The sequence below is a fragment of the Phaenicophaeus curvirostris genome, chromosome 22, assembly GCF_032191515.1.
Source record: "Phaenicophaeus curvirostris isolate KB17595 chromosome 22, BPBGC_Pcur_1.0, whole genome shotgun sequence".
In the NCBI taxonomy this organism is placed as follows: domain Eukaryota; kingdom Metazoa; phylum Chordata; class Aves; order Cuculiformes; family Cuculidae; genus Phaenicophaeus; species Phaenicophaeus curvirostris.
Genome location: NC_091413.1, coordinates 3,083,782 through 3,098,343, shown reverse-complemented (window position 1 = coordinate 3,098,343; position 14,562 = coordinate 3,083,782). Strand labels below are relative to the sequence as shown.

General features: G+C 54.1%; 1 protein-coding gene across 3 annotated transcripts in view; it reads left to right on the top strand.

Annotated features, from left to right (window-relative positions):
* Positions 1–14,562, top strand: part of AGRN (agrin) — a 122,054-nt gene that overhangs the window by 91,306 nt on the left and 16,186 nt on the right. For all 3 annotated transcript variants that reach the window (XM_069874668.1, XM_069874665.1, XM_069874667.1), the window contains 15 exons: positions 1,394–1,539; positions 1,714–1,819; positions 2,139–2,252; positions 3,886–4,050; positions 4,848–4,991; positions 5,262–5,386; positions 5,787–5,892; positions 6,098–6,481; positions 6,965–7,099; positions 8,410–8,537; positions 10,295–10,409; positions 10,744–10,863; positions 11,283–11,639; positions 13,154–13,346; positions 14,151–14,366. In XM_069874668.1, coding sequence (XP_069730769.1) covers positions 1,394–1,539; positions 1,714–1,819; positions 2,139–2,252; positions 3,886–4,050; positions 4,848–4,991; positions 5,262–5,386; positions 5,787–5,892; positions 6,098–6,481; positions 6,965–7,099; positions 8,410–8,537; positions 10,295–10,409; positions 10,744–10,863; positions 11,283–11,639; positions 13,154–13,346; positions 14,151–14,366 — 2,554 coding nt within the window. The remainder of the gene's footprint in view (positions 1–1,393; positions 1,540–1,713; positions 1,820–2,138; positions 2,253–3,885; positions 4,051–4,847; positions 4,992–5,261; positions 5,387–5,786; positions 5,893–6,097; positions 6,482–6,964; positions 7,100–8,409; positions 8,538–10,294; positions 10,410–10,743; positions 10,864–11,282; positions 11,640–13,153; positions 13,347–14,150; positions 14,367–14,562) is intronic.

Genomic DNA, 14,562 nt, shown 5'->3' with positions numbered 1-14,562 from the left:
GCTGCTCCCTTTCCCCTTTGTCTTTCTGTATCCAGCAGTAATGAGAGATGATGCCACGTGATTGGCCGGCAAGGAGATGGTCACTGCTTGAATTTCACACTCGACCAGGGGAAACAGAGCCATTCCTGGGCCAGGGAGCCTGGCTGGACTTTGCTCCCTCTGCCCCGTGGCCACCGTAGACTCAGTACTGAAGGGAAGGTTATGGGGTTGGCTATAACTTGCTTGGCCAAGCTAGACGCTGAGTTTTCCTACTGAAGGGGAAAGCTGTGGGTTAATGCTGGCTGAATCCAAGCTCGTAAACCTCACTGCTCTGATGTGCTGACCCTTCGAGCTGAGATTCCCTGGCTCGTTGCACGTGTAGTCTAGCTGGAAAAGACTTCAGTGCTATGGCAGAGCTTAGGGAGATGGGAAGACGTAACGTGGTGTTTGATCGCAGCTCTCCTTGGGGAGTTTCAGGTTGATGTCCCTCTGGGAAGGGATCTTAAATAATTCTCTGTGTAATGCCAAATCCTGGCCTTTGATCACTCAATAAAAAGGGCCAGCTTTTCCTTCCCCCCTTCCCCTTTAAGAAGCCTTTGAAATCAGCAACATCTCTCTCTTACTGCTGGAGCTCTGAGCATCGTGTGGAGAGGCAGCCAGGTTCGGGACAGACTTTATACATTAAGAATATCTGCCTAACTGAACTTCAAACTAAACCCAAACCCCATCCCTTCCTCTGCTCTGGTTTCCATCACTCCACTAGCAGCAGCAATCTCCCTGCACTGTGTTTGGGAGGGCAGGAGAAGGGGGGAAGGAGTCGGATCAAAGCAGGGAGCTAAGCTGGCACTGAGTCGAGTGGCAGCCCTTCCTCCTGTGCGTGGCTATCCGCTCTCTGACCTCCAGGTAGCCCGCAGGGTGCTGGATCCTTGGTTTTGCTCCTGAGGTGGTGCTGTAGAGAGGCTTCCTGCTAAAGCATCCCTTTGAGATTTTCATTAGGTAGGTTTAGTGCAACCTTCTGGCAGTGGGGGGAGAATCTACGTTCTACAGGGGAGCTTCTCTGAGGTCGTAGAATCATAGAATGGCTTGGGTTGGAAGGGATCTCAAAGCCCATCCAGTTCCCAACTCCCTGGGACACCTCCCACTGCATCAGGTTGCTCATAACCTTGTCCAACCTGGCTTTGAACACCTGCAGGGTGCAGGTAAAATCCTAATCTGTGTGCGCCCAGGATTTTTGGGGTGCCTGTGCTGCAGAGGTTAAAGCTGCAGTGATCTGCATGGGCCTGTGCAGCTTTGGGGTGCTGAGGGTGCAGCCTCGTGTCACGGAAATGGCTTCAGCCTCATCCCCTTTGCTTCCCCCTTCCTCTGCCCTGCTGGGTGTGAGCCCTTTCCTCACCACGATGCTCCTTCGCTCCAGAGTGCGGCTCAGGGGGTTCAGGCTCCGGCGACGGCAGCGAGTGTGAGCAGGACCGGTGCCGGCAGTACGGGGGCTGGTGGGACGAGGATGCCGAGGACGATCGCTGCGTGTGTGACTTCACCTGCCTGGCCGTGCCACGCAACCCGGTAAGCACGCTGAGCAGCTCTGGGCTGCCTGCTGCAGTCCTCGCTCGCCATCCTCTCTTCTCCCTGGTGGCCTTCCCGCATGCTTCCCGGGCAGGAGAGAGCATCCCATGGGTAGGGAACCTGCCTTCCTGTGCCTGGGGCTGCGCTGAGCAGCTTCCCTCCCTGTCCTGGCAGGTGTGTGGCTCTGATGGTGTGACCTACACCAACGAGTGTGAGCTGAAGAAGACACGGTGTGAAAAACGCCAGGATCTCTATGTCACTAGCCAAGGAGCCTGCCGCGGTGAGTCCCTCGGAGGCAGCCGACCCTCCAGGCTGGCCCAAACTGGGTGCACTGGTCCCCAGCCTGATGCCCTTTCCCTGGGGCTAAGCAAGGAAGTGCTCACTAAGGACAATGTCCCCGCTGATCCCTGCTGCATCACTCCTGTTCCATACCTTCTGCTTTCCCTGGCCAAGGGTAGGACCTCACCTCATCGCCGGTTCCCAGGGACCGTGTGGTTTTGCAGGAATGCTGCTAGCTGTTCGTTCTACGCCTTGGCAATGCTGTCCTGCAGCAGCCTGCCTGCCAAAAATAACCTCTAGCTCTCTGCCTTCCTCTGCAGTCCTTGCCACAACACCACCACCTCTCCTGGTCGTGCACTGCAGCCAGACCATCTACGGGTGCTGCCCAGACAACATGACCTTGGCACTCGGAGTGGGTGCTGCTGGATGCCCAAGTGAGTGAACGTTGTGTTCCCATCTAGGGGGGCATGGAAGACCTTCAAGGAAGGCAGGAGAGATCGTGTGGAGGGGAGGCTTGGGGTCCCATTCCAGGGGAAATGAAGGAAGGTGGACCCTCCCCATTCTTTAGCTAGCTAGTGACCTCCTAGGCTCGAATACTTCTGTTTATCCCCAGCTCCAGGCTCTCAGCATGTACACATGGAGACGTGCACACATGCTTTGCCTTCTGTATCTACTAGTGATGCTCTTGTCCTTTCAAAAGCCAAAAGTCAACTTTCAGGTCTAAGTTTCTCTGAAATGCATGAAGACAGGGTGGTGGCTTAGAACTTGCCAGGTGCCAAGTCCATGCTGGGACACCACGAAAGGTACCTCTAGGGCCAGACCATGCCCTCTGCCTTCCGCGCACTGCTAGAGGCTTAACTAGGCTGAGTGACAAAACTGTTGCTTGTGTTCTTGCAGTGCAGGCTGAGGTGGAACGGAGCTTTTGGGTTCACCTAGGGACCTTCTCCAGGATGCCCCGGGCCCAGTGACCAGTGGGTGACTGCCCTGTGGAGGAAGCTGAGCTAGCAGATGTTTTATTAGTATTTGCTAAATAATTATTGGAGTCAGCACTCAAGCAGAGGACACGTTTTGAGAGGCATTAGCAAGCTCTTAACAGCTGAGGCTGTGGCTGCCTGCTAGGGAAACCCATTATCTCATGGAGACACGATTCATGCCATGCTTCAGCCTGGCTAATGCCTGCTTGGTGGGGACGTGGTGCCGTTTAATGTGCCATATAATTTAAAAAGCAACAGAACTCAGGGAATGTCCCGACGTCTCCTGGCCGAAGTGGGTGCTGGAAGAGCAGACTTGTGGTGGTGTGGGGTGTGTTGTCCAAGAGGGACCCACAGAGCACGGAGGAGACGAGCATTTTGGCTTCAGTATGGCCCTGCCAGTGGTGGTTGGTGGTGATGTTCCTGTGTGTCTCCGATGGAAGTCTGTCCCCTGGCATGCGGTCCGTAGGCACAGCTTCCTAACTGACTGGGATTCAGGCTCCCACCAGTTTCTGCCCTTCCCGTGCCCCTGTCCTGGCAACAAACATACATCAGGTGTTATTGACCACTGAACCAAAAGCATGAAGCCCCTAGGGCAGGTTTATCCATCACTGAGTCTTCTGGACATCCCATTTCTCTGCCTCTGGGATATACATGTGCACCCTACTTGCTGCTCCTGAGGTCTCCCCTTCTCTCCAGCTCTGCCCCATGTCCCCTTACTGCTACTCCCTGTGGATAAAGGGAGCGTCTCTCTGTCTATCTTTGGATCATTTCCCTCCATCAGGTTCCTAATTAATGAATTAATAATAAACTTCTAATAGCTTCCTCCCTTTTTGATGTTAACGAGAGAGGAGTTCTTGATGGCAGCAAAGCAAGCGGGTTAATCCCTTAAGGTTTAGTTCCCCCTCGTAGCTGGGGCAGAAGAGAAGTGTTGGGAGCAGCTGGTGAAACCTCCTCCTGCCCAGTGGGAGACCACGTTCCTGCCCTGGATGAGCAGCTCAGTGGCTCAGTAGTTGATCCCTCCACCCTGATGGACCCCCAGCCTCTCCTTTCCTCCTTGGCCAGGTCCCAGCCTGACGCTCACTCTGTCTTGCAGGCACCTGCCAGTGCAACCCCTACGGCTCCTACGGAGGAGCCTGTGACCCTGCGACGGGGCAGTGCTCCTGCAAGCCAGGCGTGGGGGGCTTGAAGTGTGACCGCTGCGAGCCCGGCTTCTGGAACTTCCGCGGCATCGTCACCGACAGCAAGAGCGGCTGCACGCGTGAGTGTGGGCAGGGCTGGGCTGGTGCTCCTTATCCCATGCAGCTCCCTGGCTTGCTTTGTGGAGCTCAAGCATGCTGGGGATCGTGCTATTTCAGACCACGAGCTCTACTGTTGGTCATGTTGAAAATCATAGAATAACCAGGTTGGAAGAGACCCACCGGATCATCGAGTCCAACCATTCCTATCAAACACTAAACCATGCCCCTTAGCACCTCGTCCACCCGTGCCTTAAACACCTCCAGGGAAGGTGATTCAACCCCCTCCCTGGGCAGCCTGTTAATCATCTCCAGCAGCCACTTTTGCAGAGCTTGGTGACTTGCTCCATGCAAGAGAGACAGGGTGGCCTGAAGCACTGTGCTGGTGCTGTTTCTCCACTGTGGTGCAGCTCAGCTTGGAGATGGTGTCTCCTTTCATGGACCTGCTTCCTGGCCAGGTCTTCTGCAGCGCTGCTTGAGCTCAGCATGAACGAGCCCTGGTGTCCCTGCCTGTGGAGCAGATCATGGAATCGCAGGATGCCCTGTGTTGGAAGGGACCCACAAGGACCACTGAGCTCAATTCCAGTCCTTGCATAGGACAACCCTGCAAGGATTGGGGTCAAAGCAGTAGGACAATGGGCAGATGATAGCGGGTGGAGGCAGACTCCTGTAGCTGGTTTGGGGTAGCAGTCAGCTTTGTAATCTTCCCCTGGACCCTTCTCCTCACTCTTCTCTTGGATGCTTCAGGAACCTGAGCGAGTCTGCTGTTGGCTTCACAAATCCAGCAGCAAAACAATGTCTTTTTTCCCTTCTTGCCCAGCCTGTAACTGTGACCCGGTGGGCTCGGTGCGCGATGACTGTGAGCAGATGACGGGGCTGTGCTCCTGCAAGACTGGGATTACTGGTATGAAGTGCAACCAGTGCCCCAATGGCAGCAAGTTGGGCACGACTGGCTGTGAGAAAGGTGAGGAGGCCACATACTACAAGGGTTGTGTGGGGCACCAAGAGATGGGTGCTTGGGTACTGCTGCAGGGCAACACACAGGCTCGTGAAATAAATGCCTCCCTCCCACCTTCTGTTTCTCTGTTTGGTGAAAGTTTGTCTTCCCCACTGGTCTGAACTGCTGGAAATGCTGAGACCCACTGGGAGGAGAGAGGGATTTTGATTCAGCATAGCCTGTACATTTGGTGCATGCTTTGTTGGTCACCTCTTCCCCCTTCTCTTTCTACTCCAGACCCATCAGCCCCAAAGTCCTGTGAGGAAATGAACTGTGAGTTTGGAGCCTCCTGTGTGGAAGTCAACGGCTTTGCCCACTGCGAGTGTCCATCCCCACTCTGCTCAGAGGCCAACATGACCAAGGTTTGCAGGGGAGGCAGCTGAGGGAGGCTGAACGGCGTGGGGGGATGTGTAGTGAGCTTGGCTATGTCGTGCTTGTGAGGGCAGCATGGTTGTCTGATGTCTCTTCTCCCCCACGAGAAGCAGGTTTGGTCGCTCCCCGCAGCGAGTGTGGCAGGGTGACATGGGAGCTGGAGGTGTCTCCCAGCAAAGCTGGGTGCTCTGTGCCCCATCGTGCACCTCTGAGCTACTCTGCTCCTGGGCTTCCACACCCAACCTCAGATCCCTCTGTGCAGACCATCACCTCCGTGCCTCAGAGCGACCCCTGCAAAGCCTCCACTCCCAGCATTTAGAGACTGGTTTATTGTGCCCAAGGCTTGGAGGAGGGCAGAGGTGCAGCTCCCGTTTCCCCTCTGCCTCCCAGGTGTGTGGCTCTGATGGTGTCACTTATGGGGACCAGTGCCAGCTGAAGACCATCGCTTGCCGGCAGGGTCAGGTCATCACGGTGAAGCACGCGGGGCAGTGCCACGGTGAGTGCCTGCAGCTCCTGGAGCTCTGGGACTTGACACTGAGCCTGGGTCTGGTTGCATCCCTCTGCTGTTCCTCACCGTGTGGTGGTGACTTTTCACAGCACAGCAGCTGCGCCCGAGGGTTTGCAACACGCTTCCCAGTGCCACAGCCAGCCTTTCCCAGACCTTCTCCTCCTTACCTACCCCGTCTTGCTGTTCCTTTCAGAATCTATCACTCACACCAGCCATACATCACCTCCCACGCCGCTGCCCACGCTGCCCTTGGACAAGTTAATCCTTCCTCCGCCGCTGTGGCTCACCACCCGGGCTCCAGAACCCACCAAGTTGGCTACCAGCTCCCTGCTGTTGGAAGCCAAACCTACTGAAAGGGCTCGCCCTACAACAAGGCGCATCACCACTGCCAGACCGGCCACTACGCCGTGGGTGACCCACGGGGTGTATAAGACCACCATCCGCCCTCTCTCCACCGCACCAGTGGTCCAGGCCACCACCCAGACTGCCTACGCGGAATCAGGCAGTGCAGAAGGCAGTGGAGACCAAGAGATGGGCATCAGTGGAGACCAGGAGTCTAGTGGGGCAGGCTCTGCTGGTGAGTGTGTGCTGCTTGGCTTTGTCAGCTTGGTTGTGGGCTAAACATCTCTAGGCATCTCATCTAAATGTTCTTGGGAAGAGATGGAGCTGTGTCTCAGCCTCGATTTGTAATACAGAGGTTAGTTTTTACCTTTGTATCAGAAACGGGGTGGCCAGCAGGAGTAGGAAAGGGATTCTCCCGCTGTACTCGGTTCTGGTGAGCCCAGACCTTGAATCCTCGCTTTTGGGTCCTACACAAAAGGCATGGAGGTGCTGGAATGTGTCCAGAGAAGGGCAACGAAGCTGGTCAAGGATCTGGAGAACAAGTGTTATGAGGAGGGGCTGAGGGAACTGGGGTTGTGGTGCTTGGGGATGTGGTTTAGAGGTGAACTTGGCAGTGTTAGGTTAAGGGTTGAGCTTGATGGTCTTAAAAGTCTTTTCCAACCTTCTGTGATTCTGTTCTATACCTCCTGCTGGTGAATGCTATCTTAATGCCCTACAGGGGAAGAGGAGGTGGAGGAGAGCCAAGTAACTTCCACCCCAGCCATCGAGAGGGCGACGTGTTACAACACCCCACTGGGATGCTGCTCTGATGGCAAGACTGCGGCTGCTGATGCTGAAGGCAGCAACTGTCCGGGTGAGTTTGTTTTCAGGGCTGGGCTCTGATCAGGACTCCGACTGAGCTCCTGCAGGGAGCTGGAGGGGCAGAGATGCTACTGAGAGCTGCCCAGCGGGGAGAGCAGAGCAGTGTGTGCCTCCCTGTGTCCAGCCTGGGGCTGGCGCGTCCCTGAGAGGGTGTTCTTGGGGACATTTGGAGCCTACCACAGTCCCAGAGCTGGGTAGGCGCCGCTCTTCGCACGGCGAGCCAGGGCACTGCAGTTTTCATCACTTAGATGACCACTTTCTTCCTTGACTGCTGCAGCCTTAAAACTTCGACCAGTTTTTTTTTGCCCAGACCTCACAACTGGCAGGAGGATGGAATTGTTTGGATTCCCATTTATCTACACTGACAGCTATAAAAGGACCTGGGCTGACCTGGACTGTAACCCCAGGGTCCCTGGGGTTCCAGGGGCATCTGAGCTCTCCTGTTTCTCACTGTGGTTCCCAGGGGTGCACGCTGCTCTCATGACCTGGGCAGGATCTGTCTTGCCCACGCACAGTCCTTCACAGTGTCCACGTTGAGGAAACGCAGAGCCACCAGGGCTCAGTCAGATCATTGGCCTGTACATCCTCGTTACTCTAATTTTTGCTTTGTGGCCATCTCCCAGGTGTTTCCTCACTGAGGTTCTTCTTAACTGTCCTTCCTTGGGGTTTCGAGCAGGACATCCCCTTTTCCTCTGGACATCCCATTCCCCTTTTAACCCACAACAGAACAGCTGCTGAGAACCTCCCCTGTGGTTACCACAGCGGGGATCTCTCTGTAGCTGCTTCTCTTCCCCTGGAAAGGAACCACACCTTGGGTTCCCGTTGCAGGTTCAATCTGGTTTTGCAGAGCTGGCCATAGCCTCTAGCTTAGCAAGATCTCTGCTTCCCTTTCCCAGCACAGGTCTTCTCCTCGCCCAGGGTCCACGTTTCACCCTCCTCTGCCCCGTTTGCATGCACCTGTCTGATCCTGCTGTATTGACTATGTGCTGCTCTGGCTAACGTCTTTCTCTTGTTACTCAGCCGGTGCAGGGGGGCTGCAACCCGGGCCGGAGCTCAGAGGAAACCGTATGGTAAAAGCTGCCATCTCCAGCCTGGTCTTTGCCATCTGCTCCAGCACCCTCCTTGATACTAATCCTCCATGGCGCTCCCCCAGACCCATCCCGACTAACCCCAACACTGGCACTACCCGCACACTCCCATCACCCTTTCCCCCCCAGGGACTCGAACGCTGTCAGCCACACGCCCGTCCCCTCCCCACAAGCCAACTAAACGCGTTTGTCTTGTTTGCCCTCCCTCCCGTAGCTACCAAAGTCTTCCAAGGAGTCCTCATCTTGGAGGAGGTGGAAGGCCAGGAGCTGTTCTACACGCCTGAGATGGCTGACCCCAAGTCAGAGCTCTTTGGGGAGACGGCCAGGAGCATTGAGAGTGCGGTGAGTCCTTTGCGCTGGATCTAGGGTCTGGCTAGAGTTCTCCTGGCCTCTTTCTATCATCACGCCTTCTAGGGAGGTTCTGATCTGTCATTGCTGTCTATCAAATGGGAGCATGGAGACCTACCTTCAAAATGTGTTGAGTGCCTTGGAGGAGCGTTGCTCCATGTTGGGTTGGTTATTTGAGATGGGATTAAGCTACAGAAGTTGGGAGTGAACATGACTTATCACCATGACTGACACTTTCATGAGGGGGTCACTTAAGAGCGTACGGAGATGATGCACCAATTCTATCAAAGACGTACCTTCTGTGCATTTATCCAATGTCTTTTTAATCTATGTGCATTATTAGCCTCTACCATGTGCTGTGGCAATGGGTTCCATCCTTTATGTGCTTTTTTTATCCATTTTTGACTATTTAGACGAGAGGTACTGCCTTAACACCCTGTATGTCCCAGTGTCCTACCTCCACGAAAAGCCCTTAGACAAAAACGTGTCCAAAACCCCTTTGCCTCTCCAGTTCAGCTACACAGCTTGAGAAACTGCTTGTGTAAAATCACTCACCTTTAAGAATAAACTCTCTGCATTGCCAGCTCGTGGGGCAAACGGGCTTTGCGTGGCGATGTGTGGGTGTATGGGGATGCCAAGGAAGCGCTGGGCGGAGTAGCGATGTTCTACTGTAGCCTGCAGCACGGCACGGCAAATACAAAGCATCTTTGCAAGGAGATTAGCGTATTTAGAGCTGGTTCCAAGCTGCACTTGAAAGCTGGCAAACCCTCAGTACAGTCCTGTAAGCAGATGGGCGCTTGGCATGCGGACCATATGGTTCCTGCAGCTCTGCATCACAGTAGCTGTATTTCCCAATGCAACAATGGTTTCTATTTGAGGGTGCAAACATGCCCACAAAAGCTCCATTCACTGGTTCATCCATTCTCCGTGCCCTGGGGAAGCAAGAGGCTTTGCTGGTTTCTGCTTTCCCAGGCTGGGGGAAATGAAAATGCGGTAGAGGCCGTCTGTCTTGGAGGACATGGGTGGCTCGGCTGAGTTCCTGCCATGACCATGTGCTCCTTTTTCCCTCTGAGATGACTACGGCTGAATTTATAGGGGGAGACTCTACTAGGGGACCAGCGATGTTCGTCATCTTTGCCGTGTAGCCAAATGAAGGCCGTGGTGGCCTCTACTTATGGTGACCGGGCTGGACAGATAGGTACAAGGGTGTTAAAGTCTTGGCTTGCTGTAAGCCTTGGACTCTCATGGTCTCCTTCATGTGACTTCAGACAAATCCTGCCATGTCTGAGAGCCAAGTTTTAAAAAGCAATCAAGTACTTAAAGATGCAGAACAGCGCTTGGTGAGATTTCCCAAAGTACCTAAGCAGGTTTACACAGCTTTAGAAGAGATCATTAAGGCTTAGGTGCCACACAATAGAAAATCCCTGTATGAACTGCAAGATGTCTCTGGTCTGGCTCTGTTTTTCTCCTCTCCGTCGGGACGATGGGAATAACTCATTTTCCCCACTTTGTGCATCCAGTTGTTGCCTTTGAAGAATTAGGGACCATGTGAAATTATCACCTTACACAAGAAATCTTGTTCTCTGCATGGGTCAGAGGGATGTCTTGCAAAGGTTTGGATGCAAAGCCCTGTAGGGTGAAACCAAGGAGAGTCACGGAACTCGAGGTCTTCTACTGAAAGGACCTGTGCCCTAGGATCTCCCCATTAATCAGTTCCTGTATCTTCCCTTTCTCCCCTCTGACTATCTTAGCTGGATGAGCTGTTCCGCAGTTCTGACGTTAAGAAGGATTTCAGGAGCATCCGTGTTCGAGACCTGGGGCAGAGCAGTGCTGTCCGTGTCATTGTGGAGTCCCACTTTGACCCAGGTAAGAGTCTGCTCAGTGCTGATTCACTGCCTGAGGAAGGAGGAGGCATTCCCAGAGGGGCTGCCAGCCCGAGGAACATGCATGGGACAAGGAGCATGGAAGAACCTCATTAAGATTTGCCACAGATATGTCTGTGTCCAGCAAAATCAACAGATGCTACAAGAAGAGCTGGGAGGAGGTGCACCCTGAGCTGGTGGCTGGAAGGCTGGAAGCATTTTGCTAGGGAAAGGAATGATGTGGATGTAGCATGGGGAGGTCAGGAGAGGGAAACTTCTAGGTAGGGCTGCATCTTCAACTCCTGCCTTTCTCCTTTCCCCCCTTCGGCTACGATCAGCCACGTCCTACACGGCAGCTGATGTCCAAGGGGCCCTATTGAAGCAGATCAAAGCATCCAAGAAGAAGACCATCCTGGTGAAGAAGCCCCAGCAGGAGCATGTAAAATTCATGGACTTTGGTGAGTTCCCTCGCTCTGGAATCAGTCCTCTTCTCCTGGTTTAGGCTTTCAAATGGGCAGGCAGGCTCCTCTGGTCTTGCTGGGGCTGTAGCAGTAACCCATGAAATGCTTCCCCAGACAGTGCCCTCCAGAGCCAGGGCTCTGAGGTTAATCCATGTGCCTGGGCTTGTTCTCAACTCAGGAAGGCCACAAGCTGAGGTAACATCGCTGCTGTCTTCCACAGCACATGATAAGTGGCAGTTCTGCACCATGGTGAGGTGACAGTGTCCACATTGATGGAAAATGAGCCTTTCCTGGCACTCCTGAGGGAGTGTGAGAGCCTCTCTGTTGCCACCTCACCCCAAAAGCCTGAGAAACTTCCCCTGCCTGCAGAGAGGGTTGCAAAGCACCAGGCTCCAGCTGCATTTTCTGTGTTTCAGACTGGATCCCCAGGCTCTTCACCACCACTGTGACCACCACCACGGCCACCACCATGGCTCCTGCCACTACGAGGAGGTACACGACGGCCGCTGCTGCCCCCACAGCCCACGTCCTGCGGCCAGACGCTGCGGGGCGACCCAGCAGCAAGACGGCAGGAGCTGCAAGCACCAGGAGACCCGCTTCCACCCTCCCTGCCACCATGCGGCGGAAGCCCACGCGCCAGCCCTCCACCACCAAGAAACCCTCGCGACCCTGCGACTCTCACCCCTGCCTGCACGGTGGCACCTGCGAGGATGATGGGAAGGAGTTCACCTGCAGCTGCCCAGCAGGCAAAGGAGGAGCCGTCTGTGAGAAACGTATGTTCCTCTGGTCTCTGTCTGTGTCTGTGGAATGCAGTGATGGAGAGATGCAGGATACACGCAAACCCAGCCCCGTAACTAGAGTTGCCACCACACCAGACAATGCAGGGGTCAAGGGAATGGAGAACAAGTCTTATGAGGAGCAGCTGAGGGAACTGGGGTTGTTTAGCCTAGAGAAAAGGAGGCTGAGGAGTCATCACTGACCACAACTGTCTGAAAGGAGTGTGGAGAGGTGGGTGTTGGTCTCTTCTCCCAAGTAACAAGTGATGGAAATGGCCTCAAGTTGCACCAGGGCAGGTTTAGATTGGATATTAGGAAGAAACTCTTCACCAAAAGGTTTCTTGGGCACTGGAACAGCTGCCCAGGGAAGTGGTTGAGTCCCCATCCCTGAAGGTGTTGAAGAGATGGGCATATGAGATGGTTTAGTAGTGGGCAGATACTGTCGGACTCCATCTCAAAGATCTTTTCAAACCAAACGATTCTCTGATTCTGTGAATTTAACCAGCTTTCTTAACTCTGCTAAGAACAGTTTGTACGTGCACTGTGCATGGTAAGAGGTGCACAAGGTGCCAGGAGCAGTTTCTTCCTGGCTGCACTTCGGTGCCCTGGAGCACAGGGATTGTGAGCTGCTGCTTTTTTATCTCCGCTCGTGGCGTTAAGTCACTTGCGGCTCCTGCAGCTGGTGAATCCTGGTTAGCGTAACAGAGAGACGGGTCCTAGCTGCCGCACGAGGAGATGTGAGCTGCTAATTCAGGTTCTATTCTCCAGCACTCAAAGCTGCAGACGGGCAGCGTGCTTAACCAGAGCTGCTGTTATTTACTGTGAGCTCCCACTGGCACTTTGGTGTCTCGCCGGGGGCTTTGGGTCATTGTGAGTGCTTATTCCTGAAAAGATTTGTCCCTAAAGCAATAAGCTGGAGCGTTCAAAGCTGTTACTGGATGTGGGTGTCCAACCCTGGGCTTTTAATAACGCTTAGCCTTCCAGATCCCTTGGAAAATCTCAGCTGCAATAAATAAAAGCCTGGAGTGATGAACGTAGATCCGTCATGGGATTCTGGCAGGTCAGATAAAAATTATCTGCGAGGAAGGAAGTTGAGTTAGGATGAGCTGTGTGAGCAGCAGAGCGCAGCTGAGAGCACAGGGGATGGGAGAGCTTGGAAAGGACCAAAGCACTGGTCCTTACCTGGGGGTCTGGGACACCACTGAAGCACAGAGGGAGCAATACCACAGATCTCTAAAGCCTGTGAGCATCTCTGGGGACATGACATCATGACAGGAGTTGGTTGCCACCAATACGAGTGTCTGGTAGGAGGTGATAGAGGATGGTTGCACAGGAGCGTGGGGCCCAGAGGAGAGAGCGAGCTTTTTTCTGCCACTTCACCAGAGCTCTCTTTGCTTGTACAGGTAGAAAAGTGTTCACAGGCTCATGTCAGGCCTTTATTTGCTCTCTGTTCTTTCCTCTGCTTCATCCTTTCTTCTATTCTCTACCCTCGCTCCCTGATCTTTTTCCAGCTATCAGGTACTTCATCCCCAGCTTTGGTGGCAAGTCCTACCTGGCCTTCAAGATGATGAAGGCGTATCACACCGTGCGCATCGCCATGGAGTTCAGGACCGTGGAGCTGAGTGGGCTGCTCCTCTACAACGGGCAGAACCGCGGCAAGGACTTCATCTCCCTGGCGCTGGTCGGCGGCTTCGTGGAGCTCAGGTGGGTGCTCAGTCCTGGGTGGCGTGGAGCAGGTGGAGCAAGGAACAGCCCTTGCAGAGCACCAGGAGGATGCTCGGCTAAGAATGGGAATCAAATGGGGAAGAAAAGGAGATTTTTTTCCTGGTGCAACAAGAATCATGGAATCACCAGGTTGGAAGAGACCCACTGGATCATCGAGTCCAACCATTCCTATCAAACACTAACCCATGTCCCTCAGCACCTCGTCCACCCATCCCTTAAACCCCTCCAGGGAAGGTGACTCAAGCCCCTCCCTGGGCAGCCTGTTCCAGTGCCCAATGACCCTTTCTGTGAAAAATTTTTTCCTAATGTTCAGCCTAAACCTCCCCTGGTGGAGCCTGAGGCCATTTCCTCTTGTCCTGTCTAAGGTGACTTTTCAATGAATTTAATTCCCTTATTTCAGGGTGAGTTTTGAAAAGCTAGAAGGTGTGGGAGGCTGATTTTTTTGAGAGGTCTTTTTTTGGCACTGTTTTTCCTTTGGGAAAAGAAATGCAGGGCCCCAGAAGTTTGTGCTGAAATGGTATTTCCAATTCCAAAAGCCAAAGGTGTAGTTTTGGAATGAGGTGAGGTGGAAGGCAGATCTCTACGGATTGCAAAGTCCAGTTGAATTCTCAATCTCGATGCTGTGTGCTCCAAGTGCAGCCTGGTCCGAAGATGGGGAGAGAAGGGGGACCCCAAGTGTTCCCAGCTTCTCCCTGGGATGCTGCAACCCCTGTGCCGTGGTGCAGATGTCACCTTTTTGCAGGGGGGGGCTTCAAACACAGATCTCCGTGTCTTCTGCTCCAGGTTTAACACGGGCTCCGGCACAGGCATCATCACCAGCAAGGTCCGTGTGGAGCCTGGCAAGTGGCACCAGCTGGTGGTGAACCGCAACCGGCGCAGTGGCATGTTGTCTGTCGACGGGGAGCCCCACGTCAGCGGAGAAAGCCCCACGGGCACCGATGGGCTCAACCTGGACACGGACCTGTTCATCGGTGGAGCACCGGAGGACCAAATGGCTGTGTAAGTGAGGGTGCTGCACTGCTGCTGAGGATGCTGCAGCATCTGCTGAGGATCATAGAATCACCAGGTTGCAAGAGACCCACCGGATCATCGAGTCCAACCATTCCTATCAAACACTAAACCATGTCCCTCAGCACCTCATCCACCCGTCCCTTAAACCCCTCCAGGGAAGGTGACTCAACCACCTCCCTGGGCA